Source organism: Octopus sinensis, linkage group LG2 (assembly GCF_006345805.1).
Source record: "Octopus sinensis linkage group LG2, ASM634580v1, whole genome shotgun sequence".
In the NCBI taxonomy this organism is placed as follows: domain Eukaryota; kingdom Metazoa; phylum Mollusca; class Cephalopoda; order Octopoda; family Octopodidae; genus Octopus; species Octopus sinensis.
In genome coordinates this window covers 120,289,087-120,301,340 of record NC_042998.1, presented here as the reverse complement: position 1 = coordinate 120,301,340, position 12,254 = coordinate 120,289,087, and the positions used below count along the sequence as shown (strand labels likewise).

General features: G+C 33.1%; 1 protein-coding gene across 10 annotated transcripts in view; it reads right to left on the bottom strand.

The window, feature by feature from the left end:
• LOC115231823 (kalirin) overlaps positions 1 to 12,254 on the bottom strand; it is a 567,567-nt gene that overhangs the window by 378,899 nt on the left and 176,414 nt on the right. For all 10 annotated transcript variants that reach the window (XR_004997260.1, XM_029801773.2, XM_029801756.2 and 7 more), the window contains 4 exons: positions 10,578 to 10,709; positions 9,854 to 9,982; positions 6,909 to 7,010; positions 6,307 to 6,429 (listed from right to left, as the gene is read on the bottom strand). Coding sequence is in view for 9 of the 10 variants with exons in the window: in XM_029801773.2 (XP_029657633.1) it covers positions 6,307 to 6,429; positions 6,909 to 7,010; positions 9,854 to 9,982; positions 10,578 to 10,709 (486 nt within the window). In the remaining variant the exon portion in view is untranslated. The remainder of the gene's footprint in view (positions 1 to 6,306; positions 6,430 to 6,908; positions 7,011 to 9,853; positions 9,983 to 10,577; positions 10,710 to 12,254) is intronic.

Below are 12,254 nucleotides of genomic sequence, written 5' to 3'. Positions count from 1 at the left end.
CAGTCTTAGAAACAATATGCTAGAAATATAATTCAGGCTGTATCTGATTAAAGCTCTGTTGTTTGACCCTATATCAAACAAGAACTACAACAAATGTTGACTTTACAGGAAAATGAACAGAACATCATTTTTCAGGGTAACTTGGACACATGAAGACTTTCATTTAATTATATCCCAATGTCACAGATTCTAACTCAAACAAGTGCTTCATTGCAATTAAACTAGCTCATTAGACTGTAACCTAAAATGGTTTTATTAATGATCAGAAATACAGGATAGTTTGAAATTGATGGAGTGCTCCCATATTATAGGAAGAAATGACTTAGAAAGCTATAGTCAACTGAGGGTCACTATTACCAACATGTCAATTACAATAGCAAGAATCTCTAACAGATGGGTCTATTTACCATCAGGTTTATTATTAATTTAAGTAAACAACAGATGATGAGTTCCACCTACATATCTATTAACCCTTTAGTGCTCAGATTACTCTGGCAAATATAATGCTTATTTATTCACAGTTTTGAAATAATTGTGCCTTATCTCATAGCTTCAAGATTTTTATGATGTGATTGTTTATTTTTAGAATGACATTGTAAGGCAGGTGTGAGGAGCTGAATCTGGCTGCTTTGAACATTAAACTGGTAAAATATTTTGGCTGGATATGGCCAGTTTAAATGCCAAAGGGTTAAGATAGAATGGTTAACAGACAATCAGTTCCATCATTATGTCAATAAAGGAAGAATGGTCAATATAAGACCAGTTCCAGTATATCTATTAAAACATCAAGGGTTAATAGACAAGGTTCCAGCATGTCTAGCATGGACAACAGATGGTTGACAGAGATAAGAATGAGTAATAGACAGTCAGTTCTACAATTATGTTAATAAAGTAGGAATGATGAAAAAAATGGCCAGTTCCATCAGGAGTATTACTAAGGTAAGAATAGGTGCTTAGTTCTGTTAATAATGTCTATTATTAAGAATGTTTAAGAAATGGTCAGTTCAATGAACTGAAGTAAGAATGATCAATACATGGCAACAATAACTTGTTGAACAATACTGATTTCTTCCATAAACAAATTCTCTAAGGGGGACAGAGGAAGAAAGGGAGAGAATACTAAGACATTCAAGCTTTTTCAAAGGCAGTCCTCATCCTCATCATTTAACATCCAATTTTTCATGCTTGTATAGGTCAGGCAGAACTTGTTGAGACAGGTTTTCTACAGCCAGATGACTTTCCTGTAGCCAACCTTAGTTTGCTTAAGGGTAATATTTTCTCATATCTAGACATATTTTTCATGGAAAACTGAAACAAACAACATCACTTGCATGATGATGATGCTCATTTACAATTATTCAATGATGTCACGACAAAGATACACACATGCAAACACACACGATGGGCTTCTTTTGGTCACCCAATTTATCCTCAGGTTTTGATCAATCTAGGGCTATAGGAAAAGGCACTCGCCTAAAGTGCTATGCAGTGGTATTGAACCACGATCACATGGCTAGGAAGCAAGCTTCTCAATCACACAACCATAGCTGTGCTTTATGCACCATACAATCCTAGGTGGACTTGAACCACCAACCTTTCGGTTAACAACTGTATCATACAGACTACTAAAAATTTAAATTCAAATTACTTGCATTATTAATTTCTTTTCTTATGACTATTGATACAATACAAAATGGACCAGTTAACATCTTATTGTTAAACTGTGGTTATTGTCACCAATACAAAACTACATTTGTCACCATAGAGTAATATCTACTCTATGGAAACCACAACAATATAAACAACACTTTATTTTATCTTTCTTATACATCACATGTCTACACTTACAGAGTTGTTGTTATTTAGTCCTAGATTACTCCTGATCATATAAAGTGATAAACAAAAGTGACTTTCAGTCAAATATATGATACCTAGGACTACATTATTCAATATGTCTTTATTCTTTAAGAGATGGATATTTGGTTGCTATTTCTACCAAATCAAGCAACCATGTGGAGGTTCTTTCATTGCCTCTCTCCAACTGCTACTTTACAAATTAAAGATTTATGTTCTATTATGTATGAGTAAATATATTTCATCTTACTACAAAGATTACTTTAGATAAAACCCAGACTTAGAGCCTGCTCAAATCTCATCAGGTTGTCATCAAACTTTTTATACCAGTCAGATGCACTGAAAGAGATAAACCAATGTTGACCAATGTTTGCATAAATTATTACTCACCATATTCTGTACATCACAGAATATCCTTAACGTGTCTAATTCAGGGCAGAGGATAGGAAATATACAGCTAAAGAAATTGAAAATCATGGTACTCTCTTTACTCTTTTACTTGTTTCAGTCATTTGACTGCGGCCATGCTGGAGCACCACCTTCAGTCAAGCAAATCGACCCCAGGACTTATTCTTTGGAAGCCTAGTACTTATTCTATCAGTCTCTTTTGCCAAACCGCTAAGTTACGGGGACGTAAACACACCACCATCGGTTGTCAAGCGATGTTGGGGAGATAAACACAGACACACAAACATATATATACACATATATACGACAGGCTTCTTTCAGTTTCCATCTCCCAAATCCACTCACAAGGCTTTGGTTGGCCTGAGGCTATAATAGTGAGGCCCAAGGTGCCACACAGTGGGAATGAACCCAGAACCATGTGGTTGGTAAGCAAGCTACTTACCACACAGCCACTCCTGCGCCTATGTTTTTATTACATGTATACTATGTTTTCATTACATGTACATGAATTAGCTTGGCTTTTAAATCAAGGTCATGTATTCTTTGTTCTTTTACTGGTTTCGTTCATGGAATTTTCTATTACAAAGACAAAACCATCAAAGATACAGCCAGTTATATCAAACCAAGTACTTTATAGGCATTTAGTGACCTTCAATAAAATGAAAGGCAAAATCAATCTGGGCAGAATTTGAGCACAAAATCAACATGTATGTAACCAAAAACAACAATGAATTCTGTCCACTACCCTGTGGATTCCACCATCCACTGTCCATATTGTGTTTCATTATCATCATCATTTAATGTCCATTTTTCCTTGCTTGCATGAGATCAGAGTTTATTGCAACAGATTTTATACACCCAGATGCCTTTCTGTCACCAACCTTCACCTGTTTCCAAGCAAGATAATATTTCCTTATGATCAGACATGTTCTTGCAGAACATTAGAAATAAATTACTCTGCTTGTATGACAGCGACTATAATTTACAACTATCATGTGATGTCAAAACAAAGAGATACACATATATGCATGCACACACATATAGACAACATGCTTCTTTTAGTTTCCATCTACCAAATCCAATCACCAGACTTTGGTCAACCCACAGCAATAGTAAAAGATGCTAATCCAAGGTACCACATAGCAGAGTAAACCTGAAACCTTCTGGTCAGAAAGCAACCTTCTTAACGACATAGCCACACCTTTATATATGCTGATGTATTTTTATATATACAACAGAACTGAGTTACTGTAAACAACTGATAATGTGATAATGTTCAAATACTGGAGGGTTGTTTCCACACTTCAATATTAGAACATTAAATACCACTGCTAAGATATAACCTAAATTCACAAGATACAGATAAAATTTATTACTGTTATATATAAACAAAGAATGAAGTATTTCCATTGAGAAATCTATTGAAATCATTTAACAATTTATATTTACTCAAATAAAGATAATGCATAAGAACGTTAGATTAAATACTTTGGCATATTTACTTTCTGAGTTCCAATCTTCTTGACAATGATTTTGATTTTTGTCTTTCTATGGTTAGGAAAAAAAATACTTCCAGTCAACTACAAGGACCAATCTAAACAGCTAAACCCTTCTTAACAATGCATGGCCTTGTGCCTATGACAGGAAGAGGAGAGAGAAACTATACCCTCTCTTAAAAATTTGTTGCTTTGTTCTTATTTTAGAAATTATTATTTTCTTGTTATAATTATTATAATTGCTATGTTAATCAAGAAATTTTTGGAGTTTAAAATTCACCCTATATGTGGCAATAACATCTGTTACTTACTTTCAAGTTTGTCATCAAAGGGTGAAAACAGACAATATTTCAGTGAGAAAAGGAAGATATTTTAAGTAAGAAATGTCATTAAGTACCTAAACTAAACCAAAGTATTTAAGCAACAATGGGGAAAAAATAAATACATAATTTTTTTTTTTAAATCCACACTGAGGGGAAGACATCCTAAAATTTTAAATATGTAATTGATTAATCAGATTGCAAATACCCATATTAAAATATCTAAAGGGATTAATTAACATTTACACCTACTTTGTTTTGATCAGTTCAATCTCCAATCATTGTCTGATGTCCTATTCCTAGATATGTACATAGTATCAGATTAGGAACTCTATTTCTTAACTTAGTAATAATATTCTTTAACCCTTTCATAACTATATTTCTGACCAAAATACACCCCTTATGTGTTTCAATTAATTTCTAATGTAATCATAAATTTAGTCTGGTTTCATTAAACAACTATAACTTTTTTATTTATCAATATATTAACGTGAATTTTGGAAGATAATTTAATGAAATGTTCTCAACCAATTCTATACTATAATTTTTGTCACAAAGCGACCCTAATTGCAGGTAGATACAGGTAAATTCAACAAAATATAAAATTATTAAAATTTTGTTCAAACATCGCTATAGAAAATGGGTTATTAGCTAAAATTCAATTGGGTATACAACAAAATTTTACGATAGAATTTGTTATTCTGGGTAACTTTCTGATACCCATAATAATATTTATGGCAAAATAGTCTTAATTTCATTTAAGGTTATGGGAAACCACTAACTATCCTCTCTTTCGTTTTGTTTACATTTAGCGCAACGGTTCGTTTCTGCCGTAATGATTTCAAATAGGCTCATTCGAAAAAGTAAAAAGAAATAGTCTAAGGCTTTACTCTTCTGGGAAAGTCTGTGGCTTGGTCCAGTTTCTTCAGAAAAATCACTGAAAGAAACAGTTTTTAAATTTTCACTCCATTCAGGTGCCAATTCATTTTCTTTATCGCTGTCGGAGCTCTCGGATTCACTGTTTTCACTTTCGGAAAATGAAACATCAGATTCATTATCAAATACCACGTGCTTTTTTTTTCAGTCATAGAGTTAGATTTATGAAGGTCTTCAGTAGAAAATCCTTCGAATTCTGACTTGCTGCTTGATATAATGAAATTCATATCCATTTTTTGAGAGAATTACAAATTTTGAAAACACAATAGGAACAAATTTCGGAAAAAAATCTCCCCAAATTCACAGAATTAAAATTACACTTCGATTTTTGTACAAAACTGTAGTTGAACTGTTTACAAAGTATAATACGTGTTTTCACGAATGTACTAAAGAGATTTGCTCTGATATTCTCATTTAAATATGAATAGGTAAATTCGGGCGGCTTTGGGCGGTTTGGTCACATTAACCAAAATTTTTTCGGGCGGTTTGGTATTGAAATGGTTAACAATTAGGCTACCAATCAGTTATATGCAAGAACAACACATGAGAAATAGCTGAATTTTTAGCTTAAGGTAATAATAAAGGCATAATGCTTGAAATTTGTGGGGAAGCAACTAGTTGATTACATAAATCCGCCTTTTAATGGTACTAAATTTATCGACCCCAAAAGGGCGCTGACCATGGTGAAATTTGAACTCAGACTGTAGTGATGGGCAAAATACTGCTAAACATTTCATCCAGCTTGCCACCTAACCTAAGGGTAGTCATAATCATTTTCCCTACACAAATGACACATAGGTTATTATCCTTAGTTTAAAAATATAGGTTTTTAGTTCAAATCCAGTCTGGTATTAAATACATCTCCAGTGAAAATTAACCAATATATTGTGTAGATGTAAATACTGAAAAAAGAAAACATTTTCCTCTTAAACAATGAACTTATTGGTCGAATTACAATTTAATTAACAACAAGACATTTTGACAATGATTGGTAGGTTTGTTCATTTATGCATATATGTCATTTACAATGGTGTTATTAGTAAGATCAACAAAAAAGTATTCCAGCCAGTGAGAGATACATATCACTTAATAGACACATTATTTGGAGACACGAGGCATGATATATAAATCTGGTGAATTATAGTGTTTCCACTGCATGAAACTATTAGTAACTCATATTTAAATACTGCGTATATTAAATGAAACATGTATCTGTATGTGTGTGTGCATGTGTGCGCACATGTACACATGTATATGTTTTCATTGTGAGTAAAAATTAAAACTTAACTTACTTGTCCAACAGATTCAAAATGCTCGTGGCTCTTTTGTAAAGCTTTAGCCCTTTGCAAAGTTTTTCCTATAGATGTATTTTTCTTCAGGAAAACATCACCATGGTTATCAAGCCAATCAATCACCTAAAGGAGGCAAACCAAATGCATACATTAAAAAATAGATGTATTTGCAGCTGGAGGTACATATTGTTTTCATTTTATTTTGTTTTTATTGGGTAGTTTTCCTCAATCATTTTTTTCAATTATCACAAAGTATTATATTTATTCCTATTTTCAAAATAAATATACGACTTATAATATCAAAATCATAGCTTTTAAATTTATATTTCAATTCTAAAAAGATCTTACTGACAATCTATGTCACAATTCAAGACCAAGTTCTAATATTAGGTTGTCCCAAAAGTTCGTAAACACTTGCGAAAATTGAATTTTTACTCGCCAAGTACTAACAAAAACAACAAAAATTATTCCTCAAAATAAAGACCATTATTTTCCAAGACTTTCTACGAACTTTTGGGACAACCTTATATATTGGTCATTTGTCTCTCTCTCCTAAAATATATAAGTCAGAAGAAATGCAGCTGCAGTAAAAACAACTGTACCTGTTTGACATCTTGCTGAAACAAGCGCAAACCTAACCTCTGGTGCAACTTCACTTTCTTGTTATGCCACAGATGTTCTAAATGACGTTGATGAGCTAGAACCTGGAAGATAGAAAAAAGGATTTATATTTAAGCAAATAGTACAGTGGTTACATTTATACAAGTGGTACAATATTCACACAAGTGGCACAGTTTTTAGACAAGTGGTACAGTATTTAAACATATGGTACTTTATTTAGACATGTAGTACAGTATTTAGACATGTGGTACAGTATTTAGACATGTGGTACAGTATTTAGACATGTGGTACAGTATTTAGACATGTAGTACAGCCTTCAGACAAATGGTATAGTAATTTAAATGTGATAAAATTTTTATTCTTGTGGTACAGAATTTAGGCAAATGGTACAGTAGACATGTGGTACAATATTTCAATATGATACAGTATTTAGACAAATAGTAAAGTATTGGTTCAATTGCTACATTAATGAATATGAAAAGACCTTATCATCAGTCAGTTATAGAGTTGATATTTACTAGTGTCTGCACAATTGATGGAGTAGCCATTTTTGGTTTTTGCCCATTATTCCTCATTCTTTACCTCTTTATTTAAAATAGCTTGAAAACTCATTGTTAAATTAAACACACACACACACACACACACACAACACACACACACACATATATATATATATTCATGGCTTCATCAGGAAAGGAAGAACAGAGTTCATAACATTTTGCAGAGCCTCAAATATTGCTGCAAGAAAATAAAGGAGAGACCATACCTCCTGGGTTTCTGCAGTAGCAAGTAGTGTGTCAAAACCTGGTCCTAATACTTGCAATACAGTGAATATCACTACAGGTAGATAAAACCCAGGTCGTGAGCAACAAATTATACCACACCAACATATAAGATTGATATCATCGATATGAATGCATACATATATGGTGATATCAGAAAGTTCTTAGCAAACCTACAAAGAATTTGCACCATTATTCTAATAAATAGCATGTTTCCTACATTATTTTTATTTGAATGGTAACAAGTAGGTGAAGAAGTGACAGGAGAGTCATGTGGAAAGAACCAGTGGAAGACAGCAAAAGTGCAGAAGGCTGATCATGAAGGAAACCCTTCCAAACCATGCAAGCACGGAAAAACTGGGCATGAAGGAGTGGGGAGAGGAGGAGATGTAGATTAATGATGATGATTTGGGGACCAACTCCTTCAAAATAGTCCTCTTGGAAATGTACACAACAATACCAATGTATCTTCCATGTGGTAAAGGAACTGTTAAAGTCCTTTCCCAAAAGGCTATCTAACAATACTGTTAGCAATTCTACTTGAATTTCATTAACAGTTTTGAATGTTCAGTATCATCATCATCACCAAATGTCCTTTTCCTATGCTGGCATGAGTTGGACCTCTATTTTGGGAAACAGTTAAGTTACAAAGGAACAAGATGGGTGAATATGAAGTGTGTGGAATAACTCTCATTCTATGCTTGTCAAAAACTTCATTGTCTTAAGGATCTGAACCAAGGAACACAGTCATAAGACAACAACTTTTGTTATTTATGAAGTGCCTCAAACATCACAGTAAAAACCAGAATTCATTCTACTGCTAGGTGGAATGAATACTAATGAACAATGCTCTGAACATAAGCAGAGAAACAATGATGAGCCTGAATCTTGTCACAACCTGAATCTGTCATGTTTTCTAGGGTCTGAGTGACTGCAGGCTCTTCTACAACAATGACTGTTGTTTTATGTCTGGATCATAGCTATAAACACAACTTGAATTACTTGTGATGAGTTTAAAGATAAAAGTTGTTACCCTTCTCACAAACCTCAAGGCTTCTCAGGCTTTGAGAGAACCACTTGACAGACTCTACAGCTGATTCCAGTCATGAGAGGAAACTGATAGTTGGTTCAGCAATGGTCCTCATGGATGAGTTCACAAATTTTAACCATATTTTCTGGTGACTTGTTGATTTGAATGCTCATCATCTTGAACTGACAAAGACCATCCTTGTAACACATATGCTTCTCAAAGACCTGTGTTTAATATATAGAATGTTTGCCAGAAGTCTGCTGAAGCCTTCTGAAGATTTCAGTAACCAAACTGCCAAAATTCAGATAAAGCTTGATGCAAGCACATTGCCCAAATTTACTGGTCGTGGTAGATGCCAAGAAGTCACTCTAATAAATTACAAAACTTTCTATAGTAACTGAACAAAAGTAGATCACAGGAATTTTTTTAAAATAATGACTTAGTAGGCAGACTACTAATGACTATCAGTAGCACATGTCTTTATGGAGAACAATATAATCACAGTATAAGCAAACCAGAAACTTTCAATAATAACTCTCTCTCTACCTGCCTGCGTGCATGTGTGTTATGATCCTCATACTAAACAAATTTTGGAAAAATTGAGACAAATTTCTTTTTTTCCAATCTTGACTTGACAGCAGATGCACTTTTAAAGCTTGCATCTGTAAAGTTAAAGGGTCGCTTTTAACTTCTTTTCTTTTTTTTCCTTCTGTTTAGGAAGCAGGATCTTTCAGAATGTATTTTAAACAGCAAATCTGATTAACCCTTTCATTACCAACCCAGCTGAAACTGGCTCTGTCTCTGAGTACAAATGTCTTATTTTCAATCGTCCTGAATTAAAATCTTCCACCAAACCTTAGTCACAATTTATGTTCCTAACACTAGTTGAATGATAACTAAGTTATTTTACTAAATTCTTTGTTTTATTTAAAGTAATTGAGAGAAACACAGAGCTTCTCAAAATAAATACAGTAATGAAAGGGTTAAACATTTCTATGAAAAATCAGTGCATATATATGAAAGAGCTTTTTCTGAGGTATTAGCCCATAATTCGTGTTAAAACCAGTAATTGACAAATTTTATCACCTATATACATATATGCATGTATACTTACATCATGAATAACATCTAGGACATGTCCTGCTGCTTCTGAATAATCAGCCTTGGCTGTAATAGAATTGTTACTACTTGAAGTAACTGGCGTTTGAAGTGTATCCAATAATGCCTTCCCATCAGCACATACCTACAGGATATAAAGGTAAACAGTTAAATAACAGTACTGATATCAATATTAATAATTTGTAAATGTAAATAGCATACATGTTCAGTAAACAATGGCATCATTTTTGTGAGATTCTGGTAATGGATAACATTAATCCATGAGCTAATGCAATCTTTTCTTCATTGTTTAAATATTTCTAATTGTGTTCCCTGTATGACTAAACCACTTGTTAGAAATAAAGTCACAGAAGGGCTACTACCTTTTCCCAATTTGGGCTTGACTTTAGGTAGTGAGTTAATCTGAGATTGCAATCATTACACTATGAATCTAAGCAAAAGACTGACTTTGTAGAACCAAAACTGGAAATAAAATGTTACTCAGGATTTTCCCATGATTAAAGCACAAGTTTAGCAATATATTCAGCCTACAGTATTGGTGTTTCTCAGCCTTATACTCTTTTAGATCATTACTTATCAAAACATAATTTTAATATATCAGAGGAGGGTATTTAGGTTAGGCAAATTAGGATGAACAAATTAGCTAACCTTCTTTAAAGGCTAACATTATTCTACTTTAAATAAAAACTGGAAAAAAACTGATGGATGTCAGTACTTACCTCAGCATAGGCTTGGCTGATGGTTTCAATTAATGTCTGGTGTTGTTGTAAGGCTTCCTCTAGGTCTTTAATGGATGATGGAATCTGAGGACTCTCACAGGCTAGCCTCCACTCATGGACTTGAGCAAGATACTGAATTGCATGAATATATATTGAAAGTAAAGTTTGTATAAAAGGAAGAAATAATCAATCATTATAACTTATTTGAATAAGCAGTATGGATAACTCAGTCACCCATGGGGGTTTAGTAAGTGTGAATAATGTCAAGTAAGATATGAAATCTTTAAAGAAACATTTCTATAAACGTAAGAGAAGTATTTTCTAACATTTTGAGGATAGCAACATTTTTGTTTCATTATGAGACAGTAAAAAAAAAAAAAACCCAGTCTTAAGTAAATCCTTGTATAGCAGTAAGAGTAAACTGGCACGGTCAAAATATATAATCTAAGTTTAATTTTAATCTCCAATCGAAGGCAAAAATATTCTGACTACGGTCACGTTCCAAAATCAGAATGCAAATCGCGAGAGCAAGGAAATGTATTATGCAAGGGAGGTAACAACGATATAAAAAAAATTAGTACAGAAAGAATCATTCCCCTTGTCAAAAATAAATAAATTGGCTCTCAATATATGTGTAAAGTATTTATGGATTGCAATAAATTATAGAATGAGAATTAATCTGATTAAGCGCATTATTTTCGGTATATGTTGTTTGACAAAATAATATCTGGGAACTTCAGAATAAATAATGTAAAAAAATTTTCTGAAGATTTGATGTTGCTTTCCAGATCAGATCAACCCTAACTGAACAAACCTATAAAGAATGAAATTCCAACTGTAAGCTTATTATCAGGTCATTTTTTATATTTTTTTGTTTATTTTAATTTAGATTGCATGGTGTAGTTTGATGATTTGGCCAAGTAACTCTGTAGAGGGTCCTCCACAGACTCGATACACATCACTTTGGTGTTAGCCCTTGATAAAGGAGACAGATGTGATTACATAGAGTTGGGAAATGGCGAATGAGTTTAAAGAAGAGCAACTTCAAGGCAGAAGTAGGGTGGATTTTCCACTCAAATAAGTACTTAAAGTATCCCCATATACAAAGTAACATCAACAAATGAAGGTAAATCTTGCTGAGTTATCAATTCCCAATACATTGACAAAATCCACTATAATTATTTAATATCAAGTAACCAGTTATATTTATCATCAACGTAAAACCTCAACACTGTGTGCATCAACTATTTTACATTACCAGGTTTAGTTATATTCATCATCACTATAAAATCTATCAAAAAGTAGTTCACAGAACAAACATATTCCAATTTGTTCAAAAACAGATTTCTTTAAAAATTTCCTGACAAGCCACTTTTATTTAGGTGTGTTTATCCTATCACTTTCTCTTTAGCTGAAAAGGTAAAAAGGAAAAAAAAAAACTCTGATTATAAACATTGGTCAGGTAGGTGATGCTGTGACTCTGGATTAAGACAGCTAGCTGAAAACTATCTAGTGTTAGTCATAACCAATGGAACCATTACCTTTTCAGCATAAAATCATAGGCATCAGAAAAACAGTGAAGTTTCTAATGAAGTTTCTTTATCCCTTAGTTCTCAAAGGAATATTTTCCCCGCTAAACCCCAGTAAGTTAAAGTAAAAGGTTAAACAAAATAGAAA